At 58.5% G+C, this 15,764-nt stretch overlaps 3 protein-coding genes and 3 non-coding genes across 6 annotated transcripts; 2 read left to right on the top strand and 4 right to left on the bottom strand.

The window, feature by feature from the left end:
- Positions 1-169: 169 nt before the first annotated feature.
- Positions 170-7,255, bottom strand: RPL3L (ribosomal protein L3 like). Its single transcript, XM_042921554.1, has 10 exons — positions 7,115-7,255; positions 6,467-6,659; positions 4,720-4,888; positions 3,425-3,560; positions 1,988-2,174; positions 1,736-1,896; positions 1,428-1,529; positions 875-970; positions 564-683; positions 170-313 (listed from the first exon to the last, which is right to left on the bottom strand). The coding sequence occupies exons 1-10, from the start codon at positions 7,115-7,117 to the stop codon at positions 257-259; spliced, it is 1,224 nt and encodes a 407-aa protein (XP_042777488.1). The 5' UTR covers positions 7,118-7,255; the 3' UTR covers positions 170-256.
- A 2,105-nt stretch (positions 7,256-9,360) lies between these two features.
- Positions 9,361-12,182, top strand: NDUFB10 (NADH:ubiquinone oxidoreductase subunit B10). The gene is made up of 4 exons (XM_042921558.1): positions 9,361-9,657; positions 11,308-11,446; positions 11,658-11,797; positions 12,021-12,182. The coding sequence occupies exons 1-4, from the start codon at positions 9,510-9,512 to the stop codon at positions 12,122-12,124; spliced, it is 531 nt and encodes a 176-aa protein (XP_042777492.1). The 5' UTR covers positions 9,361-9,509; the 3' UTR covers positions 12,125-12,182.
- A 111-nt stretch (positions 12,183-12,293) lies between these two features.
- RPS2 (ribosomal protein S2) lies at positions 12,294-14,342 on the bottom strand. The gene is made up of 8 exons (XM_042921555.1): positions 14,318-14,342; positions 13,962-14,141; positions 13,785-13,874; positions 13,480-13,587; positions 13,052-13,225; positions 12,809-12,968; positions 12,502-12,593; positions 12,294-12,413 (listed from the first exon to the last, which is right to left on the bottom strand). The coding sequence occupies exons 2-8, from the start codon at positions 14,136-14,138 to the stop codon at positions 12,333-12,335; spliced, it is 882 nt and encodes a 293-aa protein (XP_042777489.1). The 5' UTR covers positions 14,139-14,141; positions 14,318-14,342; the 3' UTR covers positions 12,294-12,332.
- Positions 12,652-12,782, bottom strand: LOC122210403. Its single transcript, XR_006198049.1, has one exon. It is a non-coding gene; the product is annotated as a small nucleolar RNA SNORA64/SNORA10 family (small nucleolar RNA).
- On the bottom strand, positions 13,311-13,444 carry LOC122210402. The gene has a single exon (XR_006198048.1). It is a non-coding gene; the product is annotated as a small nucleolar RNA SNORA64/SNORA10 family (small nucleolar RNA).
- Positions 14,343-14,592: 250 nt separating the features above from the next.
- LOC122210411 lies at positions 14,593-14,719 on the top strand. Its single transcript, XR_006198057.1, has one exon. It is a non-coding gene; the product is annotated as a small nucleolar RNA ACA64 (small nucleolar RNA).
- Positions 14,720-15,764: the final 1,045 nt, after the last annotated feature.

Genomic DNA, 15,764 nt, shown 5'->3' with positions numbered 1-15,764 from the left:
TGAGTCCCCGACGCCCGCGCTCGGCAGCCCCTCCCGAGCGCCAGGGGGCGCCGCTGAGCTGCGCCGGCTTGGAGCGGCGCCACGCCGCAAGGGTCCTGCCCGCCCGCGGAGCCCCCGGGCCACCCGCGGTCCCCCGCCTTTCCGCGCTCGCAACTCTGAGACACCGTGGGAAGAGTCGCCTTCGCACTTTATTAGACAGAGGGGGCAGGCAGGGGTCGCGCCGCGCTTCCTTCAGGCTCCCTCCATCCCAAGCCGCCTACGGGTCTCTCGAGGTCTCGGACTTTTCCTTCTCAAGATGTTTCTTCTGGGGACCCTGGTTGAGGGGTTGGAGGAGACAGCAGCGCTCGCCACGGAGGTCTAGCCGGGAATACTGCCCCTGGCCAGCCTCTGCTCCGCTTTCTTTCCACACACGAGTCAGTGCCCGGGACTGGACTCCTTTAAGCCCCTCCTCTGGATGAGGGCAGGGGACGCCCCAGCCACCCTCATCTGCTCCAGCTCCCCAACTGTGGCGCAAGAGGGGTGTGGGGTCTGAGCCCCAGAGAACAAGGGGTAGGTGGGCTCACCATGAACACCCTCTTCTCTTGGGCCGTCTGGAAGCGGCCGTGGCCAAACTTGGAGGTGGTGTCGATGAACTTGAGTTCGATGTTCTCCAGGGCCTGGCGGCTGTGGTGCACCAGGAGGGACTGGAGAGGAGCAAGATGCAAGGTCCTCACCCACTGCCTCCCGCCACCCCCAGGCCATACGGGAAGGTCTCACTCACTCGGCTTCTGCCAGAACCCCTCCCTTTTTGCTCTCCCTATTCCCACCCTCTTGGGAGCAAGGTGAAGGACAGGGCAGGCCAGTCCCTCGACCCTCCCACCATAGAGGCACTGACCTTCCTCAGCGTGATGACCCGCTTCTTGGTGCCCGCGATGCAACCCTTCAGCATGACGAAGTCGTTGTTGACCTCCCCGTAGTGGGGGAAGCCGCCCTGTGGGGAGGTGGGTCAGGATCCAGGCTCCGAAAGGGGCTGCAGTGTTAGGGGTAGCTGCAAGCCCCGGGAGAGCTCCCCACACATGAGCTGGAGCCAGCCCCTGGCCCCAGGGCAGCACCTGAGCCACATTCTAAGTCCTTATCTCACTGAACACTCTTAGCGAGGGAGACACTGAGGCTCAGAGAAGCAGGATCACTGGTTCAGGCCTTGCAGCTGCTACATAGTGCAGCCGGGACTTGAACCCAGGTGGCCCGAGTCCCAGGCCACGGCTGGAGCTGCCGTGCTCCACACCCATGACGGCGGTCGGAGTGTGAGCTGGGTGCCGAGGGGGCTCAGAGGATGCAGGGACGGCAGGGGTTTGTTCCACCGGGGGGCTGCTCGCTGGGGCCCGAGCTCTGGGGGCAGGGAGGTACCCCACACACCTGCTCCACACGTGCACACCAGACCCCCTCACCAGTGGCGTGATGGACTTGTCCGTCACATCGTAGCTGGTGGACGCATTGTTCCTGACCACCTTCCCGTCCTCCGTGTGCAGCCCGCGGCCAATACGGTAGATCTGCAAGGACAGCAGGGCACGTGGCAGGCAGCACGTGGCCTCTGGAGCCCGTGGCAGGTCTGTGCCCATCAGCACGGGTGCTCAGACCCAGGCACCGGCAGGGGCATTTCAGAGCCTTTGGGGGGCCAGGCAGCGTCCGGGTCAGGCACCCCACCCGCTGGGGTCCGGTCACGAGTGTCCCTCTACCACCGGGACTGCGGACACACCTTCTTGTTGAGCTCCGTGCGGTGGTGATAGCCCTTCTGCCCGGCCCGAGCGATGGAGCAGCCCACACGGGCAGGGTGCCAGGCGCCGATGCAGGCCACCTTGCGCAGTCCCTTGTGGGTCTTCCGTGGCAGCTTCTTGGTATGCCAGCGGCTCGTGACCCCTGCAGGGGGTGGGGGCGGGCTTAGAGGCCAGTCTGGCCCCCACCCCCTCCAGGCAGCCTTCCTGGAGCCACCGTCCCCACCCAGCCCTACCTTTGACCCCCCGGCCCTTGGTGACGGCAATGACATCGATGACCTCGCTCTGGCTGAACACACTGTGCACCGGCACCTGCTTCTCTAGCCGGGCCTGGGCCCAGGCCACCTTCTCAGCCACCGTGCCGCCATTCAGCTGGATCTCCATGATGTGGGCCTTCTTCTGCCGGAAAGGCAGCAGCTTCATCTGCAGGACATGGCCCGGCCAGTCGGTTCCCAGAGGGCTGCACCCCCCAACCGCAGACCTGGCATGACTGGCTGGTGACCCCCAGCAGGCTTTCATGCGTACATGCATTCAGCAGATGTTCCAGTGCTCCAGTCTTTCGATATGCTATATTCTGTGCTGGGCACTGGGGAGGACTGAATATTCTGATGGAATATTGGGGGCAGCAGGGACAGTTACTGCACGTAAGGCAGTACGTGTCCTCTGAGGGGACACCCCTCAATAACAAGAAGGAGCTACTGAGCGAAGATCTGAAAGTTTGGGGAGCAGAGGGAACCACCTGTGCAAAGGCCCTGTGGCAGGGAAGATCCTGGGGAGCTGGTGGGCTAGAAAGGAGAGCAGTATGTCTAGACCGTGGTGAGCAAGGAGGAACGTGGTGCACGATGAAGTCAGAGGTGAGCTGGGCCCTGCCCGGGCCAGTCTTGAAGGGAGAGGCTTGGGCTTTATTCTAAGTGCAGGATGTGACACAATCTGGTTCATGTTTTTAGACACCTCTGGCTGCTGCTGTGTGAGGCACGGGCTGCGGGGACACACAGGTGGAAGCAGGGACGCAAGTCACAGCCCAGTGCTCAACAAGTACTTATGGAGCACCTACTGCATACAGGGCTCTCGGTGGCTGGGGTGCTGGGGGCACAGCACTGAACAGGCAGCCACGGCCCTGCCCCCGTGGAGCTAGTCTGTAAAGGGAGACGGACATGACCAATGACACGTGTAACCAGGAACAGCAAGTGTGGCAGTAACCAAGGCAGGGGAGCAGAGGGGTGCTGCTCTAGGCCTACGCAAGCCTTCCCTGAGGACAAGATGCCAAGGACTGTTCCAGAATAAGCCAGAAGGTGTTAGCAACCTGTCAGCCCACTCAAGCCAGACCCCACGTACGAATGTTGACTCACACACGCCTTGTGCCAGGACCCAACGGGAGGTGGCTGGCCCTCTACACTGGACATTGGCAGGAGGTCCAGGCCTTGTGGGGCGTGTCAGGGCCTTGGTTGACCACTAGGCGTGGCGGACGGCCCAGAGCCCTCAGAGCACACGGACACCCATCCCCGGGGCTGCGGGAGGCCAGCACAGCCAGTCCCCCAGCCCTTTGGGGCTGTGCCCCGGCTCGTGGTATTTTTAGGCTGACATTTGCCAGGGCTCCTGGAAGCTGGGGCGGGGGAGGGTGGGCCCAGGGAGTGGACTGGCACACCGGGTGTGGACGAGGTGGGAGGGCTGACCTGAGTGTGGACAATGACACGAATGACTTTGCAGTACTTCTTCATGGCGGCAAAGTCTTTCTGCAGCTGCTTTTTGCCCTCGGCGTCACGCCATCTCTTGCAGGCCTTGGTGAAGGCTTTCTTCTTGCTCTTGTGCCTGAGCCACACGCAGGAGACACGTAGAGGGGCCAGCCGGGGCAGCTGCCCAGGCCTGCCCAGCCCCCACGTGCCCACAGCCCACCAAACAGGCCCCTCAGGGCAGTGAATGTCCTCTCCTCCCTCCTTCCCTTCCCGGGGAGACCACCGCGGGGCCCTCCCCCGGGGTCCCCAGTCGTCAAGCACAGACTGCCCCTCCTTCTCCGGGCCTCCGGCTCCTCCTCCAACGCGCTCCCGCCTCCTGAGGCCTGCGTGTGAGCGTCAGGTGTGCCCGAGCTCGAGGGAGGCGCGTGCTGGCCGGCGCCACGGCCACCTGCCTACACCGCTGCGGCCGCAGACCCCGCTTCTAGGGCCAACGGCCAGTACTGGCCAGGCGCCACGCCGCGTCGTTCCCAACCCTCCCCCAAACTCTGGAGGGTGGATGTACTGTCCCCATTCTACAGAGGAAGAAACGAAAGCTCACAAAAGTCAAAGTCCCTGGATGAGGGCCAAATTGATAACAGTAGAAAAAACAGAAACAAGGCCAGCTGGCACTCGGTGAGCACTTTCTGTGTGCCGAGCACTTGACACACTGCTCATTTAATCCTCACGGCAGCCTCATGACACAGGGATTACTCCATCGGATGGTGTCTCCATCTGGTGGTGTCTGTGATGGGGGGGGGGATCAATCTAAGAGGCTCTAAGAGGTGAGCCAGCTCGCCTGTGGTCGTACAGCCCGTGCTGGCTCAGAAGCCCAAGCTTATTACCTCCCAGAGAGGGCCAGGACCGGGCTATGCCTCTAACTCCGTAAGGATGGGGGTGTCGGTGAAGTTCCTTGGGCACGTGGGCCTTCCCTTTCAGGACTGAGTGCCCCCAAATGCCTTCCTTTCTGATGAGAAGAGCTTGTCAGCTAGCTATTTCCCTTTTCACCCTGGCTGCTAGGAAGCTCTGAGCCGACTCTAACATTTCATCAAATTAGTCCCTTAATTAACCCTGGGGATTAGAACATGCGCTTCCTCTCTTCCTCTATCCCAATTTCCACTCCGGCCCCCTAGTACTTGTCTTTTATTGAATTGAAGGCAACCTCCCCCACAAACACTTTCCTGCCTCCCATACAATGTTGCCACTTCCCACCCCCCTCGTGCCAGTCCACACGTGGTCCCCCCGAGGGCAACGCTCACCAGTCCTTGTAGAAGCGGCGACGGCACTCATCACTGAGGTGTTCTGCAAAGATGGTCTTGAAGCTCCGCAGGCCTCGAGGAGTGGCCACGTAGCCCACAACGCCAACCACCACCAGAGGCGGCGTCTCCACAATCGTCACTGCCTCCACTTCCTCCCGCTTCGAAATTTCTGGAGGGGACCCGGAGACAGGGGCATGGAGGAGGGCCTCTGGGACCCACGGGGAAAAGGGATGGAGTGGAAGAGCCAATCACAGCCCCTCCTGCCCAAGGGAGGGTGGAGCACCATGGCCTTAGGGCTCCCACTGACCTCCGGCCCCCAGCCTGCACCCTCCCTGCCCCTTCTCTCTGCTCCGTCTGGGGCAAGGAGCAGGTGCTGGGCAGGGCCCTTGAAGTGGTCTCTGGTAGCTCTGACTCTGAGATCTCAGACAACGCCTGACTTGCTCCCTGCCTCAATTTCCCCATCAGACCCTCTGGAAATGGGCGAGGAGAGCCGACAGCCAGGGCAGCATCCCCCGAAGGGCAGGGCTGGGACTCCTTTAGTGGAGAGCACTTGAGCCGTTGAAATTTTATTTTTTAATTTTTTTTTTAACGTTTATTTATTTTTGAGACAGACAGAGACAGAGCATGAACAGGGGAGGGGCAGAGAGAGAGGGAGACACAGAATCTGAAACAGGCTCCAGGCTCTGAGCTGTCAGCACAGAGCCCGACGCGGGGCTCGAACTCACAGACCGTGAGATCATGACCTGAGCCGAAGTCGGACGCTCAACCAACTGAGCCACCCAGGCGCCCCAAGCCGTTGAAATTTTAACAGTTATGAATATACGTTGATGAGCTCTAGAAAAATACCTGTATTTTGTCCAAAACCCGTGATTTTATAGATGTTATTAATGACACTAAAACAAAGTAAAAGCAAGTGTAAAAGAAATATATCAGGAGATGGGGAGCCTGCGTGCCTCAGTTGATGAAGCGTCCGACTCTTGATTTCAGCTCGGGTCATGATCTCACGGTTCGTGGGATAAAGCACACCGTCAGTGTGGAGCCTGCTTGGGATTCTCTCTCCCTCTCTCTCTCTGCTCCTCCCCTCTCACACTCCCTCGCTCTCAAAAAAAAAATATGGATGTATATATATACACACACATATGTGAGGTGATGAACAGAACACATGAGTAGCTGCCAGAAAGTTGGAGGGGTGGTGGCTGATGCTATAAAGGGGCAGCAGGAAGGACTCGGAATGTTCCATGGTACACACATTTACACATGGCAGAGCCGCATGGAACTAAACACGCACAGGAAACCTGAACACGATGGGTAGGTTGTATCCAGGTCGATAACCGGTTGTGACATATTACCCTAGTTTATAAGATGTTTCCGTTGGGAAATTGGGTCACAGGTGCATGGGATTCTACAGTGATCTCAAAACAAAAGGTGTATCGGGGCACCTGCCTTTGAACTGTAGCTCTCCCACTTATGGACTGGTGATGGGCAAGTTTCATAACTGCTTAATTTCCTCATCTGTAAACCAGGGGCGATGACAGAATACACCTCGAGGGGTGGCCAGCGGTCAGGGCTTGGTGACAGTCAGTGTCCTGACTGTGGTTCCTGCGGCATGGCCTCGCCCTTTCTGGGACCGTCTCCCGTCCTGGCGACCAGTTCAGGCTCCTGGCCTCCGGAAGTCTTTCCAGACCCTCTGGCAGTTGGGGATGCTCCACACCCTCCCGCACCCCCGTGTCCCCCCACAGCCACTCACTGAGCCCCGGCCGGTGCACTTCTCGAAGAGTGTGAGTCATGCCAGCCTTATAGCCCAGGAAAGCCGTGAGGTGCACCGGCCGGCTGGGGTCGTCCCGAGGCCAAGTCTTCACCTTGCCCCGGTGCCGGCTGCTCCTCTTGTGGGGCAGGAAGCCCAGGTGTCCGTGCCGAGGGGCAGAGAACTTCCGGTGGGACTGGGGGTGGGAGGAGGAAGGGACAGTCAGAGCTGGGGTGTCTCTGGGCCCAGAGAAGTGAGCCAGAGACCCCAGACGGGGCCCTGGTGGTCTTCAGTGCCTCCATCTATCTATAGGGAAGGAGGGCAGGTCGGCTCAGGGACAGTGTCTTAGGGACAGAGCCAGCACCAAGTTCTCCTCACCTGCAGGCTTCCCACTTTAGTGGGCTCAGCCTGCTGGGCCCAGGAGGGACAGGCCCACACTGTGGCCGAGGGCTAGAGGGACAGGGAGGCACAGCCATCTGTCTATCTTCTTGCCCATTCCAGGCCTGACAGCCTGAGCTCTGGCCCCCTGTTGTCCCCTTCAGTCACCTCCGCCCCTACAGGCCCAAGGACCATCCCTGCTGGGAAAAGACTCCAGAAGCCCACCTGCCCCTCCCAGGAAGCTGGCTGGCTCCAGCCCCCTAGCCCACTGACCATGGCAGCCCGTCCCGGCAGGTCAGGAAAGGAAGGGGCCTCCCCGACAGGCGCTGGAGGTCGAATGGCAGGGCCAGAACGCCCGGCAGCCAGGTCCCAGATTTAGCCCCTGGCAGAAGAGCTTGGTCATGTTCCGTGGCGGTCATGGGCTCTGGTGCCAGGAGCAGGCCTGGCCTGGGGCGGAGCGAGAAGGGGCATCCGATGGGCAGGCTGGGGTGGGGATACCTGGAGCCAGGCCTGTCACTGCTTTCCTCAAGGGCCCCAGGACTGGGTCACACCACTTCGTTTTCTGCCTTGTGTTGCCCTCCCAGGCCAGGAACAAGTCGGCCCGGTAAAGAGTCAAGGAGCCCAGGTTGGGGAGAGGGCTTCTCTCAGGCAGCTGCACTCAGGAGGGCCTGGTCCACTTGGCTGGCAGTTCTTGTCTCGTCCTGAGGGCTGCGAGCAGGGCCTGGCCAAACTGCCTGGGGTGCCGGGGGCCGGGGGTGGGAATAGCTGTCATCCAAGAACAAAGGTTCTACGCTTATCAAGTTTTGAACCTATAGAGAGAGTCAGTTTTACAGGCCTGAAATGTCTCTGAGGACCTGGGGATCTTGCCTTGCTGGTGCTAAGATTTTGTGCTAGTAAAATGTCACAATTCTCTGTCATTGCTGTTGTTAATGACAAAAGAACTTGTAACACTTTGGGCTGAGCCCCACAGGAATTCAATCACTGGGAAGGGGCAACCCTCAGCCCCAGGAGTGGCCCAGGGGGAGAGAGACTACCTGAGCGGAGGAAGCACAGAAGGGACACCCGCAGGAGCGCCTGGGTGGCTCAGTCGGTTAAGCATCCGACTTCGGCTCAGGTCACGATCTCACAGCTTGTGAGTTCAAACCCCGTGTTGGGCTCTGTGCTGACAGCTCAGGGCCTGGAGCCTGCTTGGGATTCTGTGTCTCCTTCTCTGCTCCTCCCCCGCTCACGCGCGCTCTCTCTCTCTCTCTCTCAAGAATAAATAATAAAACATAAAAAAAAAAAAAGGGACACCCGCACACTCAGGGCAAAGGGAAGGCCACCCATGCTGAGGCCCTTGAGCACAGCAAGACAGGCGGCTGTGGTAGGATCGGTTCCTGGCACACGGGCCAAGAACCAGGGGGCCGGGCACAGAGCCACAAGCTACTTGGGTTCCTCCCTCTCATATGCCTTTTCCTGCTTCTGCTACATGATCCCCAAGCCCCTCTGCTACCAAACAGCAGTGGAAAGATGCCACTCCCGTGCTTTGCTTTAATCGAGTTCTCTGCTTTCTCATATTCTTCTGGTGAGCCACAGCAGTGGCATGGGGCCTGACTCTGTGGGATCCCCTTGTTCAGCCCCACGGTACAGGCCGATGTTAAGATTCGTTTGGTCTGACAGTGTGTGTTTCTAAGGGTTCGTGATTTCACGATTTGACATTTCTGTGACCCCAGATCCTGTGCATCCGTAGAGTTGATGGCTCCATGTCCCTGACCCCGGCCTCCAGGCATGAAGTGACCAGCACCCTCCGTGGTGCTGGCCGAGGGCCATGCCAGATATGGAGATCACGGAAGGTGATCAACAGGGCCCTGGTCAGTGGAGCTACCCCAGGGGGCACAACAGTGCTCGGGGCCGGGACAGAAACATCAGTCCCAGACCAGAGCACTCTGCGTCCAGCATAGGAGCCACTTCTCCCTGTGGGTGAGGGCCCTAAGGGCAAGCCCTGCCTCTTGTTCTGCCCCAGAAAGGCCCCCTAAGCTTACTGGCATTGGCCAATCCATGAGGGGCTCTGGAAGACACAGTGGAGCCCAGAGAAGGCTGCAGGGAAGGGACAATTCAGGAAGGCTTCCTGAAAGAGTGGGGCATTTGGTAGTTTGTTATTTGTTGACTTTGTTGTGTTTTTTGGTTGTTCTACCGGTCTGAGTTCTCCAGAAGGGCCCAGCTCTGTTCGTCTTGCTGCCTACTGCACTTGCCACGTACCTGCACACCAAAGAAACTGAATGAATAGTCTGCTTCTTCCAGTGTTTGTCTCGTCTTAGAACGTAAGCAGGGGCCTCTGTTTTCTCCACTGGCGTATTCCAAGCGCCGAGACCTGCGTCTAGCGCACAGCACACAAGCCGCAGCCCCCGCGCTGGGAGGGGTTTCCCGAGCCCACCATTGGGCGGGCCTGCAGAACTACGAGTCCCATGGTGCCTCGCGAGCGCAGGCAGTCCCGCGCAGGCGCAGCTGTCCTACAGCGGCCTCTGCCGCGGGAGAACTATAAGTCCCATGGTGCCTCGCGAGTGCCGGCCGCCTTGCGCCGGCGCAGCCGCCCTAGGGTGTCCTCTGCTGCGGGCGAACTAGGCCGTGGTAACCGGTCAGAGGCCAGGCTCGCTCGTCCGAGAGAAGAGCCCCACCGCACGCCGCCGCCATGCCGGATAGCTGGGATAAGGACGTGTACCCCGAGCCCCCGCGCCGCACACCGGCGCCCTCGCCGCAGACCTCGCTGCCCAACCCCATAACCTATGTGACGAAGGCCTTCGACCTCCTCGTGGACCGGCCTGTGACCCTAGTGAGAGGTACGAACCCCATCCGGGCCTCACCGCTCCCCAGGGCCCCCCGCCGCCGAATCTGGAATACTCCGCCACACCTAGGGCTTCGCCCCTGTGACCGGTCCCCGTCGTCCCCACCCGGACACCTGGGGTCTCGTCGCCTCCTTGGACCCCCACTCCGTTTCCACTGCACCTTAGGAACACCCCTGTCTTCTGCACCGAGACCCCTCATTGCTTTCCGGCCCTCGCCGCCTGGGGGAACTCTCCACGCACCCCTGGTCTCCAGGCTCGCCCAAATATAGGGGGGGGTGTGCGGATCGCACCCTGGCCTGAGGCTTGTTAAACCCCATTCTCCCTGCACGCTTTGCATCCTGAGTTGTGCACAGTACGCAGTCAGCAAACGGCTGTTGGAGGGTTCTCTGCTAACCCTGTGCACGCCTACAAAATGACCCGGATAGTCAGGGGATGGCCGAGGTCCCCTCGACCTAGATATGCTGTGACTTGTACTCTGTGTGTGCCCAAGCTTAAGAGCTGTCCAGATACCCCCAACCGTGGTCCAAACCAGGTAGATGTTTAAAACAGCTCTTTGTTGCCCAGTTTGTTCAGCTCGCTCCGTAGCACGAGCACACACTGCCCTCAGTCACTAATGCTAAGCAATTCATCCATTAACCAATTCAGGGGTGCCAGGGTGGCTCAGTCGGTTAAGCATCCCACTCTTGATCTCAGTTCAGGTCTTGATCTCAGGGTTATGAGTTCAAGCCATGTGTTGGACTCCACGCTAGGCATGGAGCCTCCGTTAAAAAAGTAATTAACCAATTCATTCGTTCAACAACAAAACATTTGGAGTGAGCGCCATGCCCTGGTGGCTTGTTGGGATAAAGTCAACAAATCAGATCCCCACATCTGGAAAAGGCACGGCAATGGATCCACTCCTCTTTTTTGTAATGGTTTTTTATAAAGTGTTTTAATTTTTTTTTTTAACGTTTTTATTTATTTTTGAGACAGAGAGAGAGCATGAACGGGGGAGGGGCAGAGAGAGAGGGAGACACAGAATCGGAAGCAGGCTCCATGCTCTGAGCCATCAGCCCAGAGCCCGACGCGGTGCTCGAACTCCTGGATCGTGAGATCGTGACCTGAGCTGAAGTCGGACACTTAACCGACTGAGCCACCCAGGCGCCCCTAGAAAGTGTTTTATACGTCTGGAGGGATGAGATCGCACCAGTTCCAACTCGTTAGTTTAGCGGTGGGGAAGTTGAGGCCAGAAGGTCAGTGGTGGCAAAACTGGCACGGGCCGTCTGTCTACAGGGTGGAGACCTTGTGCAGCGAGGTTGGCCCACAGGGGGATCTGGAGAAGGGTGTGGGCCTGCAGAGCGTGGGTTCTGAATCCTGTATCTCTCTGGGCCTTGGTACTGTCTGTACTGAAAAGGACCCACCCCATAGGATTGTTTTGGGGACCGAGTGAGACAATGTGCCTGGCTCCCAGGAACCCTCCATAAATGGTGGAGGTCACTATTTGTAGCCCAGGGCTACCAGCCACACTTGTTATAGAGTCCAAATGGCAGTCTTTGTGAAAGCTGGGAACGTTTGGGAAATCTGCTTCTTTGGTTTGTGGGAAATAACAAAGCTAAGAGCCCAGACTCTGGCCTGTCCAAACAAATAGGTTTTTTCTCTTTACAGAGTTTATTGAGCGGCAGCATGCGAAGAACAGGTATTACTACTACCACCGGGAGTTCCGCCGTGTGCCAGATATCACCGAGTGCCAGGAAAAGGATGTCTTGTGCATGTTTGAAGCAGAAATGCAATGGAGGAGAGACTAGTATGTCCCTTCTTAAGTCAGGGAATACTGAGCCTTGCACAGTGAGCATCTCCGGCTGGGCCCTTTCCCTGGGGAGACCCTGGGATGGTGGTCGGTTGACAAGAATGCCTCCTGGGCTTGGCCCACATCTTGTGGGTGGAGAGCCCCGACCTATGACCTCTGGGTACAGGTAAGGATTCTTTGTGGACCACTTTCTTGGTTCTTCTTTCAGTAAAGTTGATCAAGAAATCGTCAATATTATCCAGGAAAGGCTGAAGGCGTGTCAGCAGAGGGAAGGCGAGAGCTACAGGGAGAACTGCGCCAAGGAGATTGAGCAGTTTGCCCAGGTGGCCAAGGCCTACCAGGACCGCTGTACGTGAGCCCCCACACTGGCCTCATCCTTCAACCCTCCATTTTCTCCAGTCGGGGTTTTTTTACAAACATTACTGCCCAAGCATGCTGACTGGTTGGGAGAGGGGTCTGTTTGCTGCCAGGTATCTGTGCTGCCTTTTCTTTCTCTGCTTCTAGGGAAGACTCCAGTCTATGCCTTTGGTAGATTTGGCCCGTGACTTCCCTCCCCCAATCTCTTCCTCAGATCATGACCTGGGTGCCCATTATTCGGCCAGAAAGTGCCTGGCGAAGCAGAAGCAGCGGATGCTGGCAGAGAGAAAAGCTGCTAAAGAGGCCGCCGCTGCGTGAGGCAGCTTTCAGCCCCCATACGGAACTATTGCTAAAGTAAAGAGTAATGTCAAATTGGCTTTTAGTCTTTTTCAATCCTCATTTGACCTATTGGTGAATCTTAATTCGTTTCGTTGGCTTCATCACCCTTCAAATCTACCCGCTACGAAACTTGAAGTAAAAAACACTATTAACAAGCTTCAATTCACTTTATTTTTCTCATACAAAACTATGTGGTAGCCACAGCTGGAGCCTGGGTCCTCTGCACAGAGACTCTGGTGTGGGTCTTTACGAGATGGTCAGTGAATTCCTGGGAAAAACAGAGACTTAAGTCGTACAGATGCCGCCCCACCGTCCACCCTTGTCCAGGCTCACAAGGGGGGGTGGGCAGGCAGTACCTGATAGGGAGACTTGGTGAACACAGTCTCCTTCCAAAGATCAGGGGTGAGATAGCTGTAGGTCTTGGAAATGGCATCAAAAGTGGCCTTGGCTGCAAAGGGGAAAACAGGAGTGAGCTGGTGGATTCTTGTGACAACCACAGGTACAGACACTGTTGCACTCCTAGGAACAGAGAGGCCACTTGGGGCCGGTCTGCCGTGCATTAGGAGAGCCTTCCTCTCTCTCTCTCTGAAAACACGCCAACCACACACCGAGTATGATTAAGCGGAGCTGAGAGAAGCCACAGCCACCCTTGGGACCACCTACCGAAGTTGCCCAGGGTGGCAGTGCAGCCCCTGGCTGAGGTGTAGCAGTCGTCGATACCAGCCATCATCAGTAGCTTCTTAGGTACAGGGGCTGAGACAATGCCAGTGCCTCTGGGGGCAGGAATGAGGCGCACCAGGACAGAACCACAGCGGCCTGTCACCTGTGAAGGTGGGAGGAGTCAGCAGACGGGTGATCAGGAGTCTGCACCCCTGCAAGCCCCATCGTTGGCCACCCCCGGCCTACCTTGCATGGTACAGTGTGGGGCTTCCCAATCTTGTTCCCCCAGTAGCCTCGCCGCACGGGGACGATGGAAAGCTTGGCCAGGATGATGGCCCCACGGATGGCGGTGGCTACCTCCTTAGAACACTTAACACCCAGACCAACGTGTCCATTGTAGTCTCCGATGGCAACAAATGCCTATAAAAAACCTGGTATGACCCGTGGTCCATTGCCCGCACAGGCCCACATAGCACCAGCAACTCCCACCAGAACACCCACCAGGCCCTGTTGCCCTCCTCAAGGAAAGAGTGGCCACCGCCAGGCCGCTCTGAGGTCCAGAGGAGATCTTTCCTCTCTCTCCCCATTACGAAAGCCACACGTGAGGCAGCAAGTGTGGCTGTGCAGAGCTGAGAGAGCCTCACAAAGCGCTTTGGCACAAACGGCTCGGCTACCTTGAACCTGGTCCGCTGGCCAGCGCGGGTCTGCTTCTGCACAGGCATAATCTTCAAGACCTCGTCCTTGAGCGACGCACCCAAGAAAAAATCAATAATCTCGGACTCCTGAAAAACAGGACGTGGGCACAAAAGTGGTTATCACGACACAGAAGCCACCTTTGAGAACCGTCACCTGGACCCCTGGAACCGGTCCCCAAGTTGTCCCGCCACGGACAGAGATCATCCCCGGAGCCCACATTAAACGAGAAGCCCAGAGGCCGCACCCACCCACCGGCCCGTTCCCGGAAGGACGCACGCGCTACCTTGATAGGCAGAGAGAAGAGATAGATCTCCTCCAGGGACTTGATCTTCATATCCTTGACCAGGCGGCCCAGCTTGGTGACGGGCATCCACTGGAAAGAACAAGCTCAGGTAGACTAGGACCGTGCGTCCGGCGCCGCCGCCCATGGGCCCGTCTCACGCGCGCGGCCCGAACCTACCTCCTTGTCCTCGGCCTTGCCTCCGCGAGCTCCGCGGCCGCGGCCCCGGCCTCGACCCCGGCCGCGGCCCCGACCCCGGATGCCGCTGCCGAAGCCTCCGCGGAAGCCGCCGCGGCCTCCCATTCCAGGGCCCCCGGGCCCTCCGGGCCCTCCCGCAGCACCGGCGTCATCCGCCATTTGCTGAAAAGAATGACAAGAAGACAGTCAGCGAAGCCCTAGCATTCGCGGTCGCACGAGGCGCCCAGAGCACGACTCCCTCCCGGGAGCGCCAACGCGCCAACCCGGGGCCCCGCCGGCCGTCCGCGCACTCCCACCACCCCGGCCCGGGTACCGCCACCCGCAGCAGGGAGACTCACGTGTATTCCCGGAGAAGAAGAACTAGGCCGCGCGGGAGGGAGCATTTATAGCAAGCCAAGTGCCGCGAGATCGTGGCTGCCCTAGGCGCGACTTTGCCTCGGACCAATCAGACAGGTGGTGACGCGCTCTCAGTGTTCCCCCGTCCGCTTTGTGTGCGCTTGCGCGCCTGCGGCACCGCGGCGCGAACTCTCTGAGTTGCAGTCGTCTTGCTCCTCCCGTTCGCTGCAGGTAGGTCTAGTCCTCGCGTCCCGGGGTGGTAGCTGGGGGGGACGGCGTTGGTTGAAAATCACCCGCGGCTTTGGTCGTGGCCGCGGGTGAGATTCGGCGCCCAGAGCCACCGGGGGCCTCAGCTCACATCCCACTCGTCGGTGTGGGGAGGTGAAACCCAGGCCCCGACAAGCGCGGCCAGCCCGGCTCCCGCCCCGGCCTCGCCGCGCGTGCTCTGGCCTCTGACTCCCGACCCCATGCTCTGTCTGCAGGTCGCCGGCGCCCCGACCCCGAGCCCCAGGACGGCAGGGAGGCAAGCTCTGCTCTCAGCGCTCAACGAAGCTGGTGGTCTGAGTCGACCGCGTGTGACTGCCCTTGGCCCCCCCAGCCATCAGCCTGGGAGGTGCATCTCTGGGACGCAGGGAGCAAGGTGTTTGTGGAGGGGAGAGACTCTAGGGCACCTCCTCTTCGCGACCAATCCAACTCTGTGTTGGATGCCGTAGAGGGGTACACCGTGGCTCTCGGAGGTTGGCAGGTGACTCGTTAGTCATTCTGTAAGTGGCAGAACTACATTGGAGACCCAGGTGTGCTCCTCCACACCCCCATACCTTGTCCAGGAGCAGATAAAGTATTTTCCAGCTTGGTGGTGAGTTGGGCTGGGCCAGCAAACCACCAGAAAGTGAGAATACAGAGAAACAAGGCTAAAATACGGTGGGGGGGGGGGGGGGTGAGGAAGGGGGAGCCCTACCGCTCAATATCAATTACAGACCCTATCAGGGAAAGCTGTGTGGATCACTCCTGCGACTCAGTGAGAAACCGCCATCACCTTGAACTCTTGCTTTTGTCGGGTGGACGTTGGTTCAAAAAAATCTCTCCCGGTTTTTTCTTTCCACAAAATAAAGTTTTCCTTTGTTTGTTGGCTTTGGTTGTGGTTTTAGCATAGCTTGCCTGTCTTGAATTGCAATTCTCTGCGATTTCTAAAGAATTTCCCTTTGCTAGTAAAATAACTGATTTTTATTTTTGAGGTTGATAGCATCAGAGTGTAAGATCGCCTGCTCAAAGGCTTGCAGTGGCCCCCTGTTGTTCTCAGGAGGGGGATAGGGTCTTTAGGATTTGATGGGCTCAACACTCTGGTAGTGAACCTACAGTTCTCTGGTAATGTGCCTCGGGTGTGGGAACATCCTGGTTTTCCAGGTTGAGATTGGTCTCCACGTGTCTTTCCTCCTAGGCCTGCCCAAA

The sequence above is a fragment of the Panthera leo genome, chromosome E3, assembly GCF_018350215.1.
Source record: "Panthera leo isolate Ple1 chromosome E3, P.leo_Ple1_pat1.1, whole genome shotgun sequence".
Classification (NCBI taxonomy): Eukaryota; Metazoa; Chordata; class Mammalia; order Carnivora; family Felidae; genus Panthera; species Panthera leo.
The sequence above is the reverse complement of the archived record's forward strand: the minus strand, read 5'-3'. Positions and strand labels throughout refer to the sequence as shown.